The sequence below is a fragment of the Spinacia oleracea genome, chromosome 4 (genome assembly GCF_020520425.1).
Source record: "Spinacia oleracea cultivar Varoflay chromosome 4, BTI_SOV_V1, whole genome shotgun sequence".
In the NCBI taxonomy this organism is placed as follows: Eukaryota; Viridiplantae; Streptophyta; class Magnoliopsida; order Caryophyllales; family Amaranthaceae; genus Spinacia; species Spinacia oleracea.
Window position 1 is genome coordinate 161,946,831 of NC_079490.1, and position 22,836 is coordinate 161,969,666.

The 22,836-nt window shown below is 35.5% G+C and overlaps 2 protein-coding genes across 5 annotated transcripts; both read right to left on the minus strand.

Annotated features, from left to right (window-relative positions):
- Window positions 1–245: 245 nt before the first annotated feature.
- LOC110788705 (uncharacterized) lies at window positions 246–8,612 on the minus strand. 4 transcript variants are annotated; one of them, XR_008932071.1, is made up of 5 exons: window positions 8,468–8,612; window positions 7,799–7,912; window positions 6,717–6,789; window positions 6,321–6,359; window positions 246–915 (listed from the first exon to the last, which is right to left on the minus strand). XR_008932071.1 is itself a non-coding variant. In XM_021993352.2 (3 exons), exons 2-3 carry the CDS (start codon window positions 7,881–7,883, stop codon window positions 6,713–6,715), a joined length of 162 nt encoding a protein of 53 aa, XP_021849044.1. In that variant the 5' UTR covers window positions 7,884–7,960; window positions 8,468–8,610. The 4 variants fall into 4 exon arrangements, 1 of the variants encoding a protein (XP_021849044.1); XR_008932070.1 differs by having other exon boundaries at window positions 7,799–7,960; window positions 8,468–8,610; XR_002533422.2 differs by having other exon boundaries at window positions 7,799–7,903; window positions 8,468–8,570.
- A 2,601-nt stretch (window positions 8,613–11,213) lies between these two features.
- On the minus strand, window positions 11,214–14,175 carry LOC110788706 (glucan endo-1,3-beta-glucosidase 13). The gene is made up of 4 exons (XM_021993353.2): window positions 14,015–14,175; window positions 12,941–13,666; window positions 11,606–12,238; window positions 11,214–11,501 (listed from the first exon to the last, which is right to left on the minus strand). Exons 1-4 carry the CDS (start codon window positions 14,073–14,075, stop codon window positions 11,467–11,469), a joined length of 1,455 nt encoding a protein of 484 aa, XP_021849045.2. The 5' UTR covers window positions 14,076–14,175; the 3' UTR covers window positions 11,214–11,466.
- Between the last annotated feature and the right edge of the window lie 8,661 nt (window positions 14,176–22,836).

The following is a 22,836-nucleotide window of genomic DNA, read 5'->3' on the forward strand; positions in this document are numbered from 1 at the left end:
ACCAGAAACTAGAAAAACTAGACCATATCAGGTGAAGAGAACAAGCCCTAAGTATTATAGGTTTACGATTAAGACCAGTCACTTATGATTAACACTTTTGTTCTCTTCAATTAAAACTTCATTTTCTTGTTTTATGTTCATCCATAAACTATCTCAATTCGGTTAATCGCCTATGAATGCATAAAAACCCTAGAAGTAGGCGTTTCTTTTTAATTTTGCGCGAGAAACACAAATGCGAGTGCTAATGAGGAAGAAACAAAGACCAAACTTTAAATAGAAATACAAGGTAAGGTCTGTGTTGAATTGTTGATGGGGGAACTAAAAGCAATACACATAGTCGTAGACTCATAGGGCTGCAAATTCTTTGGAAAAAGGGATGGATGAACACTATCATCTTATCTCGCAAATGAATGGGATCAAGTTTGAACATGAATCAAGAAGAGCTAGAGTCCCGCAATTTAGAAGGTGGACCATGGTGCACAGTGAGCATAGTGCACCTTAAGAACACTAGTGTATAATTAAAAGAACATCTGTTTACGTGAAAAGAACATGGATATATTTTTTATTTATATTTTTAATAAATAGTGAAATAATATATTATTTTTTATAACAAAAAAATGAAATATTATAACGCATGTTCTTTTGTCGTAGTGTCATATTCTTTTGCTTATGCACATATGTTTTTTTGGTGCACCATGCTCACTGTGTACCATGGTCCATAGTCCACGGATTGATCAATGATCCTTCTTTTAAATAGAGAAACTACAACAACATGATAGTTGTGAAAACCACGTTGAGTAACATCTACCAGTAATTTCCACCAGATTGGAAGTTTGTCCGATATCAACTTCGGCTTTACTTCTTTTCTGTTGTAAGTTGAGTTAGCTAATTATCTATGCACCTCCCCATAGATACCTGAACAAAAATGGCAAAGAAAAGCATTATCAATATAACTCTTCAAGTTTTGGTAAATGTAATGTTGATGTGATGAATTCTAACACGGCAAGATACAATATTTAAACTAAAATTCAGGTGAGAACAACGAATTCTTAGTAAGGCAGACAGCACCCCTGGTGCAAATCGGGAGATTGTTGTTGCCACTTGATCATTCCCGTCTCAGCCAACTTGGTCATTTAGTTAGCCCACCTAACAGATGATGAAATTCTCGATCGATTTGATTGAATTTGGATGATTCTAAAATGATCCACATACATTGCTATCCTCTCCCTCACCTTCCCTAAGTACATCCCTGACTGTTGCTAGATTCAACATGTAACCTTTAAACAGGGACTAGGAACTAGAGCGACACTCCTTGCACTACAAGTAAAGACTTGAAAGGTCATGTCTCAATGCATCACATATACATCCACGTAATCGATTACACTTCTCTATGTCTCCATAGCCCATGGACCTGCGCTATCAATTAATTATATGCTAGTCTTCAAATAAATCACTAATGTCCAATTTAGTGATTTAGACTAGGGACTTTGTCTTTAATAAATTGTGATTTCAGTTCACTTTATAGGGTTCCATTATAAAACGTTTTCGATAATCCTATTTGAAAACACAAGTTATTAAACAGGCTTCTTGGGTGATAAAGAAAATTATGGGAGCTGTTCAGTACCTTCAGCAAGTCCCTGGTGGGTATGCCATGCTTCAGATGCAACATTTTTTTGTGAGGAAGATTTATATTGCTCTCAGGCTCCGTTTGGTAGGGCGTAAAACGTTTTCATGGAAAACGATTTTTCCCTTTTTAATCATTTTACGTTGTTTGGTTGGGTAAGAGGTGGAAAACAATTTTCCACGACTCCCTCAAAGGTGGAAAATCCTTTTCCATTTAAAAGGGAGGGAAACCACTTTTCGTTATTTCCTTCTTTCCTCCTTACCTCCATCTCCCTTCTTCCCCTCAATCTTCACCATCTCCTCCCATTTTCCTTTAAGGTATCAAACAAAGGAAAACTAGTTTGAAATTGTGTTTTCCCTTGAAAAATGTTTTCCATGGTAAATCGTTTTACGATGAAAACGTTTTACACCTTACCAAACAGAGCCTCAGAGGTCCAGTTGATAGAGTAGCTTGGAGAAAGATCTTATGCAACAATAATGCTCCGCCTAAATGTGTTTTCATAGTTTGGCTAACTATTCTAGGTAGGTTGGTCACTTGTGACAGACTACCGAAATTTGGGGTACCTTGTGATCCTAAATGTTGTTTTTGTGATTGTGAGAAATTTGGGGTACCTTGTGATCCTAAATGTTGTTTTTGTGATTGTGAAGATGAGACCATTGAACATTTGTTCTTGAAGTGCTCTTTTTCAACAGAGGTTTGGAGGAGTATTCTTCATTGACTTAACATTAGTAGAGATCCTAAACCATAGAGGAGTTACAGTTTCTTGTTCAACATCAAAATACCAATTCAATGAAGCATCAGGTATACAAAAGTGGTTGTCTATTTAATATAGGAGAGAAATAGTAGAAGATTCAAGTCTATGCAACGCAATGCTCCTAGCATTATCAAACAAGCTCAATATTGGACTTATGTTAGGTTGCTTGAATGTTAAGAAGCTAGCAAGTTTCGTTCCTTAGTTTCTGAGTTTTGTTGTTGTTTTGTTTTGCCTCTTCCTGTAGTAGTGTTTGTATTTTGTACTTAAACGTTTCCTTTTGGTAATAAAATTTCTATTTTACCAAAAAAAAAAACAAAGTTACTTAAGCATTTTATTTAATACTAAACCATGCAATTAAATAAGAATGAAATTATATAGATAAACATTCAAAGGCTAATAAATGTTTTACAATTGTAAACATGAAGTAAACAACCTAAAGCCATTCTCCCATATGCCTAAGCCCCATAGACCTAGTATGACTCTCATGCACGTTATCCTCGATATAAACCTTGCTTAAATTTCACATCCTCTCTTTCAACGATCTCTCGAATAAGATGGAAGAGCACATGTTTGGACTTTTGGTGTGATATGGATTCCTTAGACTGGGAAATGGCACCATTGTTGTCACAGTACAACTTAATGCCCTTTACAATGCTAGAAACAACACCAAGTTCACTAATGAACTTTTTTATCCAAACAACTTCCTTTGTTGCATCTACTGCTGCAATATACTTAGCCTCTGTTGTAGAATAAGCGATGGTACTTTTCTTAGAACTCTTCCAACTCACAACTCCTCCATTGAGACAAAAAAAGAAACCAGGTTGTGATCGAAAGTCATTTTTGTCACTCTGGAAGCTTGCATCGGTGTATACAGTGACAACCAACTCATTATCTCCACCATAAACTAAGAAATTATCCATAGTCCTTCGCAAGTACTTATGGATATCCTTTGCTGCAATCCAATACGCCTATCCTGGGTTTGACTGGATCTGCTGCACATACTTAAAGCATACGCAACATCCGGTCGAGTGCATATCATGGCATACATAATGGATCCTATTACTCATACGCTTGACCTCACCAGGAGTCGAAGGACACTGAGTCTTGCCAAGTGATATACCATGTTACATGGGAATGAAACCTCTTTTGGAGTTTTCCAGCTTGCAAGAACCTTATCAATATAAGTCTCTTGGCTAAGTCCAATCATCCTTTTTGATCTATCGCTATGGATCCTTTATTCCTAAGATGTACTCAGCTTCTCCTAGGTCTTACACAGATAAACAATTTTTAAGCCATTCCTTGACTGACTCAAACATGGTCTTATCATTTCCTATGAGAAGTATGCCATCCATATATAAGACCAGAAAAGCAATACTACTTCCACTCAACTTCTTCTATACACAAGATTCCTCTTCATTTCTCCGAAAGAGTGGGGAAAACTGACCCGGGCAACGGATTAAGGTCCACCCTAAACAAGATTCAAACGTAACTGCGGTTTTCATTTTTCAGCAAATACTAGGTGTTTAAAGTTCTACAGTATTTACTCAATGAAAAAGCGCCAGTCACTGAAACTTTGATAACATAACAACCCGTAAAAGTATTCCTTATGAGAAGGTAATTTCATACATAATGATACTTTGGGATTCTATTTAAGGGAATAAAATTTACATCAAAGCACACTTTTCATCCCCCAATTACTATCCAGAAGCCAAATAAAACCCTTGACCATGTCTTTCATCTTTTCCCCACTCAGAAGATAAATAAGTCCTCGACTCCACCTCATACTAATACCAAGAGCTTCAGATTCATAACAACAGTGCAGTGGATAGATTAGAATTGGCTCTCTTCCTTTCAAATACCTAGGTGTTCAAGTGAGTCCCAAGAAACTTAATGCTGCAAACTGCAAGAAATTGATTGGAAAAATGACTGCCACAATCGGAGTTTGGTGTAGTAGACACCATCTTTTGCAGGCAGGTTGCAGTTAGTGAACTGTCCTTATGAGCATTGATGTGTTATTGGTCCCAGATTTTTATATTGCCTAAGGGGGTAATCAAGAAGATCAACGCCATATGCAAGTCCTACTTTGGACTGGAGTTCACAACAGTCCTAAACCAGGGTATGTCGCTTGAGATAGACTTCCGTTACCCTAAAAATTCTCGAGGCTTGGGAATTAGAAATGTGCTTCTCTAGAATAAAGCATGTTTGGATATTTCTAGGAAGGCAGAAAACTTATTCATTGCTTGGAAGGCCTTTCATGAGAGACTCCAGACTATGCAAATGCTGCATGCCATACACATATGTGATTCAAGAGATGTATAAGATGTGACAAAAAAACTGAGACTCACAAGCACTTAATTTTTGGTTGTGAGCATAGTACAAGTGTATTCCGTCAATTTGGAATGGCTGGGAATCAAGGTAGATACTACTGGTTTCTATATTCTGATGAGATGGATTAGTGAATGACAAAAAATATCTAAATTGGAAGTATGTGGCCTGCTGCTGTGGGCCGGTGGCAGTGGTGGCAGTAACCCTTTACAAGATTTTGGAGTGTTAGAAATAAGGCTTGGTGAAAACAAAAGGTTGACCTGTCCACGGAGCTGTGAAGGAGATTCAAAGCACCGTGAAGCAAAGGATCAAAGGCATTATTGGGAAGAAGGTTTCTACTTCTGACAGAGAATAGTTCGATAATCTGTAGTTGTTTTTAATTAGGGAGTTGTAGTTTGGTTTCATGTTAGCCGACCCCAAATCATTTTGGGACTAAGGCTTTGTTGTTGTTGTTGTTGTTGTAGTTGTAGTTTGGTTTCCCTCTCGTGTTTGTCCAGGCTTGTCTGGCACTTTTTTGTTCCTATCACTTCAATATATATGATGGTTTGGTCTTAAATCTCTTCAAGATAATAAATAACTTGCTTACCATAAAAAATAAAAGTGGGAGTCTATAAAAAAAATTACGGACCATAAACCAATCACCAAACGCTGCAAACCCTAAAAATATATTCTTATAAGTAATGACATTGCAAAATAAAAAGGGGAGCAGACTAATTTAGTTAATGAGACAATCCCGAAGGATATAAGTAAGAATAAGAAAGGGCAACACAGCAGATGATTGAGGGGCTTAGAGGTGGCCAGAGGAAGCAGATAGCCAGATAAACAGTATACTGCCTGGATAGAATATCATTTCAATAATACAACAAAGGACAAACGTTCGCAATGTAATAGTTAAAATGATACCAAAGCATCAGCTATTCAGCCACAGAATTTGAACTCATAGAGGGTCTAATTGTCAGTTCAAAGCTCAACAAGGTTCATAAAATATCAGGAGTCAAAACGGTTATCAGAGGATTAAGTTTGTTCTTCTTTATTTTCATTGGGTTACCATAAAGTAATTTGTTGGACTCTTTCTTAGCTATTGCTTTTTCATATTATAAGTTAGGTGGTAAATGGATCAAGAAAATAAAATTATCAGAGGGATGTAAGTTTAAGTCCTCATCAAGAACCACTTACAGAAGTTTTCTTGTTGATGGCGGAAATCTAGTGATGTGAAGGTGCAGTAGAAAGGCCACATAATATGAAAAGGAGTTGTCAATACCCACAACAGGTCCAATAGAAGCAACACAAAGAAAAAAAGAGTTGCAACCTCTTGAATCCACCCAGACAACCAAAATAAGACCTGGAGGAGGGGAAGGGGGTGGTGGGAGAACACATTGTCCATGAAACTGTGGGTGACTAATTTCAATGACTCATACCACACTACTTTTCCAGACTCCAGAATGCAACTAAACAGTCAGGAGTAAAATTTATGAACTTAATATCCTTGCCAAAAAATAAGGACGAATTCTAATTCGACGTTAATATCATGATATTCAGAAAATCCAATGACAATATCTGTTCAAGATGGTTTGGATAACAAACACACCAAGAACAATGAAAAAAATGGATGCATACCTTTTCATTGTTGATTGAGAACGATCATTACCAAAGGAACTGCAGAGAGATGCAAAACGAATATTGTTATGAGAGAAAATTAACTTTTTGTATACATGGTATTAAAAAAAATGTCTACATTATTGTACAAATTTCAACATTATGACACATTCCTCTCTCTGTATTGGTCAGTATTCAGTATTTGACAAGTGACACAATTTCTTACTCAAAAATAATTTTAATCAAAATGAAGTCCAATGTCCACAGTTTATTTTCATTGTTTTTTCATTTATAAGCTTGTTTAAGGAAAACACTAAAGCACAAGATATTAAACCAAGCTCATTACCAAGAACTTCATCACCAAAACCAAAATACACTGACTATTAGACAAATCAAGCGGGTGGTAATTCACGTTACCTCTTCCATAATTCAGATAGTTGTCGTGACCCATTGTAGAAAATAAACCACATTAAGACAACGATTAGCGTATCTATTCAGGCTAAGGAGCTCAATATTTTAGAGTAAAACATACATGGTCATCAGTAACTCAGTATATCAAACCAAGAAAAAGAAATCAACTCATACCAAGCTACACTTTTAATAAAATCTAAGCTCTACATGGATAATGACCGACAAGAATTTAACTTCAATGACTTGTATCGATGTATTTAGTCATCATAAACTAAGAAAATGCAAAATACAAATACTATTTTCTTCCTAAAGTGCCTCTCAGTTCCCGGTGATTAGTGAAGATTGTGATAGTATATTTAAGTATTTAACCATCTCCATAACTTTTATGACCATATAATACGAATCATTAACATTATAATTACTAACTTAACTATAATCCCCTAAATTTTTTCTTGAAAGAAATTGAAATGCCTGCAATTCTATCAATATAAATACTTTGAATAGCAAAAACCACCTTATGAAAATCCAATACACTGATTAATCAACCTTGATGAACAGACCAATATCACATAAAACATAAAAGGCCAAATGTAACCAAGCAAGATGAATCCAACCATCCTATGTGATCAGACTTTCATCTTCAATCCCATTAAAGGAAATTAAGCACATTAGGCCAATGATAGTATGATACATATGTTCACTTCTTCACTTATATTTCTTGAATACTTGTATACTTTAGCTAGCGGTATTTGACCCTCGTTGGATTAGGAACTTTAGGAACAAGCGTGACAGAAGTGACATTAAACCGTTAAGACATGATACCACTTCTGAAAAACTCCTGAATAGCAGAGTAGATGTCACCTTTAATAATGTTCAGATCTGAAAAACGCAGTTCTTAGCATCACATGGAGGTTAAACATAATACTACCATCCCACTACAACTTACTCCATCGTACTACATACATTACAAATAATAACGAACCAATAGAATGCATGACAAATAAGAGTAAAACTTCATGCTCATTAACACAAAGCATCAAGGATCAAATTAAAAAAAAAAAAAAAAAAAAGCAAAGCATCAAGGATACTGAATAGGTAACGCTCCCACCAATCTAACATATAGAGTCCAAAAGTAACATTGTAGAGATATATCTTGCGTTGTACCCAGTTCATGATTGCTCGGAAAGCACGACCTGCAAAATCTGGAGCAATTTCACTTCTCAGGTACTTGTGTTTGCACCATAGACAATCTGCAGCCGGTTACAACGACTAGCTTCATCATAAATAATATTATTACCACCAAAACCTCTAATCTAACATACTTCTTGTTCAAATGCGCAATTAATACATAAATTTCATACTGAAAAATTGTAGTTTATTCGACAAATATCAAAATACCAAATTGAAAAAACCAAATTGAAGTTCCGAGCTCTGATCTATTGCTTGATAAAACTGACCCAAAAACTAGCAATTTTAAACATTAAATCATAACATCCCAATGAAACATAGAAGATTATCGAGAGGATGAATCGTCGCGCCCAATTTGAACTAGGTTTAGCCAATTCAAATCTAAAGTAATAAAAACCAATCATGCTGAATCTAGCGATCTTATACATATATATATAAGCAGGAAATTCCGAAACTTATTTCTACATAGTTTGGCAACAAAAATCTCAGAAATTCACAACAAAACAAAAACCAATTTAAAACAGCGTGCTGAATTTCAAAGCAAAATGGAGCGAAATTCGATAACTCACCCGGTGAAGATTAAATTCGAGATTGAAGAGAGAAAGAGTTGGAATTGAAATACTGTTTAATTGGGTTTGCCAAATTTGACCAATTTCTGTTTTTTTATTACCGCACTTGGGTTCTCCTAAACCAAAAAGTGCCACAAGGAGTTAAAGATGGCTGTGGAAAGCCCGACCCGGTACGAGTACGAAGTCGTGGGCCGTTAGTTAGGCCCGAGCCTTAATTTTTTGGAAAATGCAGACAAGACACGGTACGACTCGACCCGGCACGACAAAGCACACTAAATTTAGTTAAATTAGCCTTAGGCACGACGGGTTGACCCGGCCCGGCACGAAAGCCCGGGGGCTTGGGGCCCTGTTTTTACTTTTCGGCACGGCCTGGTGTGGGCCCTGCCCCGGTTAGGCCCATGGCCCGTGGGCTCGGTCCCGATCCCGAATCGGTTCGGCCTACAACCATCTTTACACGGAGTACATAGTAAAACCTATCGATTACCTACGACTATTATTAACCCCGGTTCTTGGAGGTAGGGATTATCTTACTTTCCTCTTATATAATTTGTATAGTTGGACTAATTTACCTGTAAGTGGTTTTGTTCTGTTCATCTTGGACGTAAAATATAAAATTAAAAGAACAAAACTAGTAAAGATCGGACATTCTTTTTTGTTATGCTTATGTAGTAATGTGCATTGAGACTATTGACAACGGCACAACGCTCTTTCAGAATATTATAGTCGAAAGCCGAAACTCAATAATACAGGCGAACGACTTTGACTATCTTTTTTTTTTTTGGTTCTACTACGAGTAGTTCCCTACCGCCTTTTGGCGAGTGGACTAATCTCCTGCGAGAGTTTACATAGGTACCTCGATGGGCAGTATCTCTCCCAGTTGAAGTTTTTTCATATCCAAGGCTCGAACCTGAAACCTTAGTTAAGAAGCAAGAGGCTCTTAACCAATCATGCCAACTTCAATTGGTACTATCCATTGTTATATGACTCATATGTGCCCCTTACCCAATAATAACTTGGTTTGGGCCCAATGAAGACAATCCTAAGGCCTAAACATTTAGTTTTGGCCCAATAAGAACTTTGTTCTTGGGAAGAGAATCATTATAGGTTTGCCTTTATTAACCCCTAACTGTTGTACCCGGATACAATCAGCTCTGGTTGTACCCCAAAATATGACGCGCCTATATTGTTTGTTTTTTTTTCTTATTGTACTATTTGTTTTTTCATGTTGTTTTTAAAATTTATCATAAAATTGTTCATAATTGTTGTATTTTTTGTTCTTTTTCCTGGAATTATATGTTCTTTTTTATATTTTATGTTTTTTTTTGTTGAATTATTTGTTCTTTCTTGTTTATTTGTTTGTTCATAATAATCATCTGGTTAATGTTCATAATGAAATTAAGCTCTTCATTGATCTTTTATGTTTTTACAAGCGCCTGTAATGTTTGTTCTTTCTTTTTGTATTGTTTGTTCTTTCTTGTTATACTCTTTGTTCTTTCATGTTGTTTTTTTAAATTCATCATAAAATTGTTCATAATTGTTGTATTGTTTGTTCTTTCTTGTTTATTTGTTTGTTCATAATAATCATCTGGTTAATGTTCATAATGAAATTGTTCATACTTTTTGTTTTATTTGTTCATACATTTTGTATTCTTTGTTCTTTCTTGTTCTATTAATGAACATCTTTAAACCATTGTTCTTTCTTTTTAACCTATTTGTTTTCTTTGCATGCTCGTCATTTTCAAATCAGTAAATGTTTATTTTAAAATTAGTTGTGATCATCATATTAAATTACTTACTATAGAGTATTTTCATTTTCAAACCTACAACAATGAGGAAATTGAAAACGTGAAAAGTCAAATATTGAGTTCAAATCTACTTCATACACACGTTCAAAAGTATAAGAACACGAAACTACATCAAAAGCGAGATTCAAGATTGAAGATATAGAAAAATAAGTAATTGATTTCTACCAATATCTTGTAATTCAAGTACAATTTTAAATAGGCAATGCCTAAAATGTTTATTTTTTTGGTAAAATATGTTATTTGACATGTTTTAATTGCTTAATATATGTAAATATATGTTCAAAGTAATAACATATTAATGCAATAACTAAGTTCATTTTAAAATTAGTAAATATTCATTTCACAATCAGTAGATAAATAACACACCGCACCGGTGGTTTAGCTAAACAAAGAAGAAGCAAGGATGATAACCTAGGCCTGCTTAATTGCTACCTTTAATAATGTAATTGCTTATATGTCTTTCTTTCTTTCTGAATTGGGCAAAATTTTAAAGAAAATTTATTGCAACTATATTTGTGATTGCGTAAATACCATTATATACTTTTTTCTTAGCTAAAAATGACCATAAAGGAAAATCTCACCAAATGCATCTGATATTTCATGTGCCTTGTTTTGTACAGATTTCATAACGTACAAATTGGTCAGGTTTTGGTGAGGTTTGAAAATCCAATTTATACGTTATGAAATTTCCCTTTACGTATAAAACAAGTAAAATTACTACTTTATACGTAAAGGGAAAGTCGTGCATTACACGATCTTTCTATTCGTATAATTTAGAGGGGATTTCTAACTTGTTTGGACATAGTTTATTAGTTTTCATCTCCATTTCAATCTCTATTCTCGAAATTAAATTTAATGTAGCAACTCAAACAAATGATGATTATCCAAAATCTCGCAATTGAACTAGCTAGAAAAACACAAATGTGAATAATGCCAATGCATAATGAAAAAAGAAAAAATGATTCATAAGTATATACCAAAAAATTCATAACTAGAGTAGGAAATAATAATTAGGTACATATAAAATTATAAAAATGTGAAAGAATATACTTACTATCAATTCTATGTTCTCTAAAACAAAATTTACTAGCTAATGAATAAATCACTTGATTATATAGTTAACACTAGTACTATACTAACGAGACCCAAAATACAAAATATTCTTGAAAATTCAATTTATATCCTTCATTCTCATCAATTTCCAGTAGGAAACACGCAACTTCCAAATTCTGCATTCAAAAAATCAAGCAAAATTCAATAAGTTCGACTATTCAATAATTGATTTTACGTAAAAGTAATTGAAATCAAACACAATAGAGTAACAAAGACTTACTAGGAGTTTGGGTGACAACATGAGCAGCTCCACCAAATTCACACGTACCAGAAGCACGTGTCATTTTTTGATAGTAACTGTTGAAAGCATACGAAGCATGTGCCACAAGGTTTCCAGGATTGTAACATGTGGCACCGGGCTGAATCGGCCGGCAGTCCGCTTTTCCCTGACCACAGGCCCAATCAAGCCCGGCTTGCAACTTCTTTTGCTCAACGGCCTCATTAGCCACACACCAACTCTGGCCCACCTTTGGGACCACTACCTTACTATCTGATACAGGCGCTACCACCCCCGCAACGGGTGCCACAGCCTCTGCAACCGGGGCAACCGCTTCAGCGACTGGTGGTGCCACCGCTTCAGCCACCGGTCCTTCCGCCACCACTTTAGACATTGTGAGAGGGACATCATAGACTTTTTGCTCAGTTGGGTAAAAGAGCCCATAGTTTCTCTCACTTGTTGGGCCGGGCTTTTGATTCTCGTTAAACAAAGCAAACAAGTAAACATCCAATGTATCATTGGGCCTTAAAGGGGTCCCACCACCGGTTAAGACTCTTTTGATTAAGTTTCCGTTGTAGGCCGCAGCATTTGAGCTACCCGCCCCAATTTCATTTTCATCACCTTGTGATGGCCAACCTGCCGGAAAAAGTTTAATCATAATTAATTATCACTCTTAATCAATATTGTTATTATAAAATTACTAATTATAATCATTATTAATTATCACTTATTATTAACAAATTACTTTTGAAGAAATTTCTTGTTCGTTCATTTAGCATAACAAGTACAGCTACATTTACCAATAAAGTTTTGCACTAAAATTAAAACTGGTACCAATAAAGTTACCTCTAACGGTCTAATTATGGCGAAAAAGAAGAGATTAACACATTTCTAAGCACATGATTAGATAATTAATTACAGTAATTTTTTCAATGATCAGTAAGTAAGTAGTACTCACTCCGTCTCTTTTTGTTTTTTACGTTTTCTTTTTTGGATATTTCAAAATGTTCTTTACATTTCCTTTTATATTATCACATAAATAACTTAGTATTCTATGAAAATTTGTGTCCAATTATTATTTTAACCAATCAAATTAATTGGGTCATTTAATCTCTCACACTTTTCCATTGGGACATTAAATTTTTTCTCATTTCCCAATATCAGAATTTTGATAAAAGTGAAAACATTATAAATAAACGTAATTTATCTCGTTTAAATGAAAAAATTGAGGGACTTTTATGCAAATTAATTATTCATTAAAACGCGTGAAAAATACAAAACGTAAAAAACAAAAAGAGACGGAGGGAGTAAATAATAATCAAATATAAAAAAATTTACCTGTTTCAGTGACAACAATTTTGAGGTCATTGTATTTGAGAAGTGCCATAGCAGCATACACAGCATCCAATTGGGCTTCAAAGAGGCTTTCATATTTAAGCCCATTACCCAAATCCACAACACCAGAATTGGGCTTAAACAAGGCATAATCCAACGAAATCTCATCCGAATTACCCGAATAAGCAAAAAACGGGTAAGCATTAACCATCATGTAAGACTTAGTTTTCTTCAAAAATTCAAGCATGGGTTGAATAAACGATTCCATAAGCTCCTCCTTAAACGACCCGGCTGAAGACGGGTACGAATTCTGCAAAACCGAAAAAGAAATGGGCGACGATATCTTAATATCGGAGACGGAATATTTCTGTAGGCTGGCGTACATGTTGGACATGGCGGGTACGACATAAGAGGTAACTTTTGAGTCGACATTCGCCTCGTTTCCGACGGCGATAGCGACGATTTTCGAATCCGGTTGGTAAGGTAGGATGTTGTTTTGCACCCATGTGTCTGTAAATGACTGACTACCGGCTGCCGCGGTTAGATTCTCGTTGGGTAGGGCGACTGTCAGGGCGATTCCCGAGCCAGAGAAGGCTTTTAATACGGCGGAGTCGGTGTCGTAGAGCTTCGCACGTGTTATTCCTTGTGTTTTCAGGAGTTGTACCACCTTTTCCGGCGTCGGAAGGTTGTCCGCTATTCTTCCGTAATTGATCCCAATCTTTCCAGTCTCTGCAACCAAAAATGTTAAAAAATTATAATTAATACTACGTCCTGTTTCAAAAAGATATTTACAGTTACTATTTACACGAAATCCAATGCAATATTTAACTATTTATATATCCAATTTTGTATGTGAAAAGAATTATAAAAACTCGATATTCTGAAAATACACAACAAGAACAATCTTACAAGATCTCACAAGATAACATTTTAATATATATAACAATGAGAATTCACGGTCAAAGTTTTCAAAATTTGAACGCATATTTCAAATCGCAAAGAACATTTAGGAACGGAGGTAGTAGTAATTAATTAAATAAAATGTAAGTATAGATTTGTGTTGTTGTTGTTACATACCGGAGGCGAAGGCGGAAGGGGAGAGGAGGAGGAGGAAGGAGAAGAGTAAGAAAATAGACATGATTGTTTTGAGAATGGGAAGAGCTAATTAAGGAAAATGAGGAGGGAAGTTTGAGGTTAAATAGGGAGGAAGATGAGGAATGATGATGGGGGGTTAGGAAAGAAAGTGGGGTTTTAGAGTTGACAGAGTGGATGGAGTAAAAACGTAATAATGGGAGAGATAGGGGACGTTATTGTCGGGTTCATTATCAGAAAATACCGCGCTCTTTCGGATTTGTGGGTAGTTTTTTTTCCTTTTCCTTTTCCTTTTGTTTTTTTTTATTTTTATATTTAGTCAATTTAATTTATTACTAACATCATTTTTATTTACTTTTTTGTACGTTAAATCGGTTTTACACCAACAACTTTCACCTGTTTCAGGACTACAGTCATCAGGAAATTGTTTGTTCGATTTATCAATTATCCGGAGTATTATGGTTTACAAAAGGTCTTGTGCACAAGTTGTACAAATTTATTGTACACCAATATAACTTTTATCCATTTTTTTTGTAACTTTGATCTAGTTTTGATTAACTTTTATATTAGTAAAAATAAAGTTGATAGGAATGATTAAATAATTAATTTTATACTTAGTGGTTTTGAAGAAATATGATTTTACTGAAATGAAAAAATTTATCACTAAAAATAGATAACTTTTACATATATAAGCTTAACTTTTATACATTTTGAGTTAACTTTTACTACGGTGTACAATATTTATTGTACACTTTTTGTAAATAAGAATTTGTGTATGGTTTATGCACCCGAGTACACAATGCTCATTGTGCACCATATTTTTAAATGAATATATAGTTCAAATACAAAGAACATGTCGTTAATATTAAAAGAATATATAGTAAATGAACATATAGTTAAAACACAAAAAACATATTGTTCATACCAAAAAAACATATATTAAATGAACATATAGTTCAAGTCCAAAAAACATATAATTCATCAGGATGTATAATGAGTAATGTGCACCCGGATATATAATCCAAATTACAATACTTAAAGAATAATTAAATACGCGGTATAAACAATTAAGGTTGCTTATACGGAGTATACTACGTATTTAACAATTTTTCTGGTCATATCATTTCACTATTCCTTTTACTGATTGTATTAAGTTATTAAAAATGGATTCAACATCTAATACTTGTATAGTTGTATTGAACAATAATAAACACGCACCTCCTAATAGTTGGCTACTATGTTAGAGCTGTTAAAACAGGTTATAGGATCGGGTCTGGGTCGGGTTATCTCGGATCTCGGGTCATGATCATGTCATGTCGTATCGGGTCACTATCACTCGGGTGCAGGTCAAGTTTGGTCGGGTTGATTTTCAGTCGGGTCATTTCAGGTTTTTTCCTATTTCGATTACAAGTCGGTTTCAGGTCGGGTTCAATTTCGGGGTTGGGTCTTATATGGCCGGGTTTGAATTGGTTAATCTCGGGTTCAGGGTCAAGTTCGGATCATATATTTTTTCGGTCGGTTAAAATTCAGGCCGGATTTACTCTCGGGCACGGGTTAAGATTGAGTCAATATATGATTTAGTCATTTTAAAATATTCAAGCGTAAAATATTTACTCCACATGTCAAGTCATAACAGGTTATGTGGTAAAAATTGGGTTAATGTCATTGTCGGGTATCGAATCGGGTTTGGATCATTATTCAGTCGGGTCAGTACGGTTATCGGTTATCTTTTGGTCGTGTGTCGAGTTCGGGTCATACAGCGTTGGGTTAAAATCGGTTATCGGTTATCGATTTTTCGGGTCGGGTACATGTTGGTTTTGGGTTACCTAATTTCCAAAAATTTCGGGTCATGGTCAACTACGATTTCGGTCGGTTCAAGACGGGTTTTCGGGTCAGGTTAGTTTTTGACAGCTCTAACTATGTAGTATAAATTTAGTTTTGTCAAACGCGTCCTTTATCGTTTAGTTATAATTAGTTAATGAAGGTATAAAAATATACGAATAGGAAAAAGAGAAGCAATCAACTTCATTTTTTCAGTAAATTATTTTCAATTTGAATTTATGAAGCGCGATTAGTATTTAAAAATATAAATACTCGTTAGACTTATGTTATTATGATCTTTTCTTCTATTAATAAAAGAGAAAGTTTAAATCAACTTGATTTTCTTCATCTTCTCATGGATGAAGAAATTTAATAAACTATTTTTATATCCATGCCACATACGTAATAGAAGTATAATGCAACTCATGCAAGCTTGCATGATCGATGTGTCGACTTACTTTATTAAGTTAAATACTATTTTTTGAGGGAAAACCCGTACTTGTGCATAGTTACAAAAATATAAAATTATCTTACTAGCTTAATTATGAAATAAATATTCCGTACGTACGTATGTAGCTTCATAATCACCGACTTGCATGCTTGATCATATTATTTTCGATAAATAAAAACATAAATTCATTAGAAGACAAAACTAAATACATCTCCATTAGACAAATACATTTTTTTTAAAAATCTGTTCAAACTTTTAGTAAAATTATTAATTTTCTAATTGGCCCAACGTCATTTTCCAAATTTACCACAAAGTCCCAAAACTTTTTATTTAAGTTATACTTATAAAAAAGTTAGAAGTTTGGAACAATTATTTAAGGTGACATATATATTAAATCATGTAGGACCCAAAAAGAAAAAAATGTGGCAGGTCAAAATAAAATAAAGGTTAGAAATAGTTGTACGTTATGAAGTTAATGCATGGGTTGATGGAAACATAAGTCCAAGAAGTACTTGATAACTTGAAAACTCTTTTATTGACCTTGTAAATTGTAAATTGTAAATTGTAAATTGTAAAATGGACAGCCAGAATCAAATTGCATGTTGAGTGCTGACAATTTGTCATCTAACTGCAACGGTCGAATTCAAATTGTAATCATGCATATAGATCTTATTATCTGATCTTAAACTATGTTTTAGGTTATTGCTTAACACCTTAAACATGTACAGTACGTACATTTACTATCCGATGTCAACTAACTTCTATTCTTTTCGCCTGACAACCTCATCTGATCTGGTTTGATTTTTCTAGTTTTTAATTTGGGCTGATTTGATTTTTCTAGTTTATGGTATAATTTTGTTTGATTCTTCACAGTCTGTTCTGGTCTGGTTTGAAACTTCTAGTTTATGGTTTGATTTGCTTTGATTTTCCTAGTCTGGATTTTTCTATTTACTGGTCTGAATATTTCCAAGAGTATTCTTTGCCCTTTCTGGTCTGGCTTTGTTCTAACCTGGTATGATTTTAATAAAAACAAGTAAAGTCATAAGAATAAGGTGAAAATAACATGCCTTAACTAAAGTTGTAAACTTGGTGATTAATACTCTGTACTTCTGTAGCACCCAGATATGTGACCAAATCCCGTCTACTTGTACATCATTTTTCATTTATACAATATCTTTCTCTAAACAAAAGCAACATATTCATATTGATGTTGGGATATCAACCCAAGTCCCACGCTGGAAGAGTTGATAAATATTGCCTAGCATATAAGTGGTTGCCTTTTCCAATTAGTATAGAGGTTTTGTGGGAAGGGGCCCAACAACAAATTCGTGCGAGTTAGACCCAAAATGAAAAATATCATACTAATTAATATGGAGTCGTGTTGGTGTGCAGCCAGGCAAGGTGGGTGATTGGGCCCAACAACTGGTATCAGAGCCCTGGGTTCAGGATTAAAATCAAAGGTAGCGGGCTGCACTTGTGGTGTGTGGAGAAGTTCTCATGTGTGCCATTGCAATTAAAGATTGTGTGTCGAAAGTCTTCCTAACAATGTGGTGGTAGGCGGTGTGTCCCATTGGTGAAAATGGCGGTGCAAGATGGTTTCATTTGAGGGGAGTCCACGGGTTAGTGGTCCATGGTTTGAGAGGATGATTGTTGGGATGTCAAGACAAGTCCCACATCGGAAGAGTAGGCAAACCAGGCAGATGGGTGATCGGGGACCAACAATTAAAGGCCCTTAACATTTTGACACATACTCGTGAAAAAATATATTTTTTTCCCCCGATAATTTATGATTCTGGAGATGAGATTGCTATCCATCTCTCATAGATGGGTTATCCTAGTAAAAATATTATATATGTAGTAAATAATTATGCTTTTTAAAAAATGTCTCTCATACATCGGTCCAAATGTCCAATGAGACAATGGTCGTATTAAAGTTGGTCAGAAGGAAGATTACAAGCGTGTATTCTGTTGTATCTACATTCTTGTTTTAATTTTATCAACTAATTATTATTGTATAATCGGAATTACTTGTGAATTACTCTTTGATTGGTGGTAGTACGTACGAAGTAGTAGTCGAATGTAACTATATATGCGGCTAGTCGGCTACGCCTATTTAAATATTGATCACCGCTGTCTGGCTGGCTGGTGGAGAAAGCCGCACAATTGCATCTAAGAATCTCCAACAATTTGAAGATGCATGAATTTGAACCTTACAAGAAAAGAACAATTGCTTATTTATTGTATTTAATATCTACAATTCTCACTTATACGATTATTTGGTCACCAGAATTTAGTTTGTTCGTTAAAGGCATTAGTTTTATTCCCTCAAGCTTGCCTAACCTACACGAAACGATACGATACGATACGATATGATGACGGTATATTAAAAGATGTTTAAAAATCAGGCCGGAACCAATAAATTAATCGGACTTGACCGAAGACAATTGGTCCCGACCGCTAGTGGGTTTGGTACAAACATTATTGACCCGATCTACGGGTTTTGAATTATCACAATTTTGGTCTCCGTTTCAGTCTAGTCCAGTTCGGTTTGGTTTAGTCTAGTTTAGGTTGTATCGATGAACACCACTTGGTAGAACTGTCAAATGACGGGCTGAGGTGAGCTGTAATAAATGTTTTTATCCTCATATGCAAGCGGGCCAAATTTTGTACGCAATACCCGGTATTTCGTTCCAAAAATGGGCAGATTTTGGATCATTTTCTGGACATACCAAATTTATACTTTCGATTTTAGCCTAAGGCCCTTTTAAAACAAAAAATTGTGCCTAAATCCGATCATTTTTTTGGGCAGAGTAGCAGGACAACCTTAAATATTAACGAGGAAAGTTTAACATAAAAAAAATGTTAAAATTAGGTCGTGCAGTTGAGAAAAATAAAGGAAAAGTGACAACACTTTTTCATCTAGGAAAACTTTGTTCAACTACATATTGACTCAAAGTAACCAACTAACCATACATTTTGTTGGTTATAACCTTCACCTTTTTTTTTCTTTTTTTTACGGGAACCTTGACCCTGGTTAAGTGGTTATTCCTGGTTAAGCATGTATCACTACTAATAACTTGATTTTCCTATGTACTTCTACCAAACTTTTGAACGATGAAAATATGAGGGGCCGAATGCACCTAAAATTTATGGAATTGATGTTCAAACTCTAAAAGTTGATTTTAACACTCCTATTGCCAGAGTGTAATTTTACGTGCTCTACTTACAAGAAGGAGTGTCAAAATCAATTCTCCATTCACATGTTACTAATGTCAAAACACCTACTTAATTACTTATACATCAACTTAAAGTTTTTTTTAGAATTTAAATTGATAATTAATTAACAAGTCCAAAAATGAACATTTAACCTTTAACAAGTAGTAGAGCTTACAATAAAATGGCATCAATAACAATTTTTGGGTGTGAAGGACTGAAGGAGGCATAAATACAATACAAATTACAAAAAAAAAAGAGGAGAATTGGAACTTGTAACATAACACACAGAAGCCATCAATTTTAACCATGAAAATAAGTCTAAAGATGGTTTGCCAATATTTAAGGGATATAATAGTAGTGCGTCATTTTAGTTGACCTATCAATGTTATTAAAGAAGTTCGTAGTTGAAGCAACTCTCATTTGCGGCAATATGATATCTCTTGTTCATAATGGGTACACCAAAAAAAAAAAGGGAACTTGGAGAGTTGGAAACACACACACTACGCGGAAAATGGTGGGAGTAACATCACTTTCATATGTTCAATTTAAAATGAATGACAATTAATTAAATAATGGGGTTGGGAAATTTAGGTGGAATTTTGGGTGGAATCTTTAGGTTATTTGGTAAATATAAGGGAAAATAAGGGTGAATTGGGAAAAAAAGGATGTCCAAAAAAGGAAATGGGAAAAACAAAAAGAAACACCCGAAATAGAAACGGGAAGAACAAAAAGGAATGGAGGGAGTAATATGTAATACTCCTTCCTATAGAGAATAATATCACAAGTATATCATGATATTATCTCTCGTAGTATATTCTTACAGTATCCCTCTATAACTAGGATAGTATCTCTTGTAATCTCCTATTAGCTGCAATTATCTTTTCTGATTGTATATAATATTCTCTAGAAGGATATTATTCTACGTTCCTTAGCTAGGTGATTTATGCACATATTTAGATAAAACCTTGTACTATAAGTATACTGTAAGTCTTTCAATACAATTACAACATTATTCATCCTTTCATGGTATTAGAGCAGGAAGATCTAAGCCCCTGATTTTTTTTTTCTTCCAACGCTTCCATGGCTTCTAACACAATCCCGAATGATGCTGAGCCATCTTCCCCTCTTGTTATTGTAAACCTCACCAATATCATCAAGCTCTCCAACATAAACTACCTCTCATGGAAACTACAACTTGAGTCTATCCTTGTTGGTCATGGCCTGTTCAAATTTTTGGATGGCTCTTGCTCTGCACCGCCCTCCACAATCACCGAGGACCTTGTCTCCACCCCGAACCCGGCTCACTCCACTTGGGTCCGCCAGGATAAACTGTTATTTGGTGCACTGCTAGGCACACTTGAGCCCACAGTCCAACCTCTTGTCTCTCGGGCCACGACAGTCAAGGAGGCGTGGGACATTCTTGCCCACACATTTGCACGACATTCCAGGGGTCATGCTAAATTGGTCAAGGCCAATTTGAAATCTATTACTAAGGGCACGAAGAGTATAACGGAGTACATGAATGCTATTCGTGTTTGTGCCGATCACCTTGCTGTCCTTGGTGAACCTATCAAGCCTGATGATTTGATTGAACGTGTGCTAGAGGGTCTTCACGATGAAAACTACAAGTCTGTGAAAGATGCTACTGATGCTCGTGATTCTCTCATCACTTTTGATGAACTTCATGAGAAATTGCTTCTCAAAGAGGTTAGTATACGTACATCTCTTTGTCCCACCCCATTACCTGCTTCTGCTCATGCCACCACAACCCGCAACTATCCCCCACCAGTACCTCATAATGATGCATACAACCGTGGCTCTTACCATCATACCAAACCAGGAAACAACCATAAGAAATATAACAATGACAAACCTAAAGGGCAAGGGTATCAAGGTAGGTGTCAATGGTGTCATACTCATGGTCACTCTTTATATCGTTGTCCCGTCTTTCAGCAGATGTTCCCTACTGCTAAACCCACCCTCCCACCAAACCAGAATACTCAACACCCTCTTCAAGCTCATGTTGCAACGACTAGCAACAATGCTCGAACTTCCTCTTGGCTTTTGGACACTGGGGCTACTCACCATGTCACCCATGACTTATCTAATCTAGCTCTTCATCATCCGTATGATGGCACCGAGGAAATTGTCATAGGTAATGGGACAGGGGTACCTATAACCCATATAGGTTCTCTCTCTCTCTCTACTGATTCCTCTAAAGCTATTAATCTTTCTAATGTTTTATGTGCTCCCAGTATGTCTCGCAATATCATTTCCATTTCTCAATTGTGTTCTGACAATAATCTTCTTATAGAATTCTCATCTGATTCCTTTATTTTGAAGGATCGGCTTACGGGGGCACACCTCCTCAAGGGTCCAACTAGCTGTGGGGTTTATGAGTGGCCAACTCCTACAACTATCTTAGCACTCACTTCCTTCAAAGCTCCAGCAATAAATTGGCATCACCGCTTAGGCCATCCGTCTTTACCTATCTTCAAGAACATTATTTCTGACTTCAATCTTGATGTTTCTAGTTTCTTGTCTTTTAATTGTAATGCTTGTCAATGCAATAAAAGTCATAAACTTCCGTTTCGTCACTCCACTTTGATTTCTCATGCCCCTCTTGACATCATTTACACTGACTTATGGACCTCTCCGGTCCATTCTCTTGATGACTTCAAGTATTATGTCATATTTATTGATCACTTTACCAAATATATATGGTTCTACCCATTTAGGAACAAATCGGACACAAAAAGTGTTTTCATTAGATTTAAGGCCCTTGTTGAGAAATTCTTCGACAAGGTGATTAAAGTCCTATATTCCGATAATGGGGGTGAATATGAAGCTTTAGAATCCTTCCTAACTATTGATGGAGTATCCCATCTCACCTCCCCTCCTCATACACCAGAGCATAACGGCTTTGCAGAAAGGAGACATCGTCATATAGTAGAAACGGGTTTATCTCTTTTAACCCATGCCCAGTTACCTCTCATTTTTTGGTCTTTTGCCTTTACCACTGCCTCTTATTTGATAAATAGGATGCCAACTCCCACATTGTCCAACAAGTGTCCTTACCATTGCTTGTTCGGGACATCACCTAATTATCTCAAACTACGTAGCTTCGGTTGCTTATGTTATCCTTGGCTAAAGCCTTACACCACTCACAAATTAGACCCTAAATCTAAACCATGCATATTTATTGGATATTCAAAAACGCAGAGTGCATATCATTGCTTAGATCCTACCTCTAATCGTGTCTACGCCTCTCGTCATGTTTGGTTCATTGAATACGAATACCCTTATTCTACTCTCGTTA

Bases quoted from the DNA above. Each gene is read 5' to 3' on its own strand.
- LOC110788705 (XM_021993352.2), bottom strand. From the start codon at position 7,883: ATGAACTGGGTACAACGCAAGATATATCTCTACAATGTTACTTTTGGA. The intron at 6,790-7,798 runs GTATCCTTGATG...TAGCCTGAATAG, and splicing joins GTGGGAGCGTTACCTATTCA to ATACGCTAATCGTTGTCTTA.
- LOC110788706 (XM_021993353.2), bottom strand. From the start codon at position 14,075: ATGTCTATTTTCTTACTCTTCTCCTTCCTCCTCCTCCTCTCCCCTTCC. The intron at 13,667-14,014 runs GTATGTAACAAC...TTTTGGTTGCAG, and splicing joins CCCTTCCGCCTTCGCCTCCG to AGACTGGAAAGATTGGGATC. The intron at 11,502-11,605 runs GTAAGTCTTTGT...TTTTGAATGCAG, and splicing joins TGTTGTCACCCAAACTCCTA to AATTTGGAAGTTGCGTGTTT.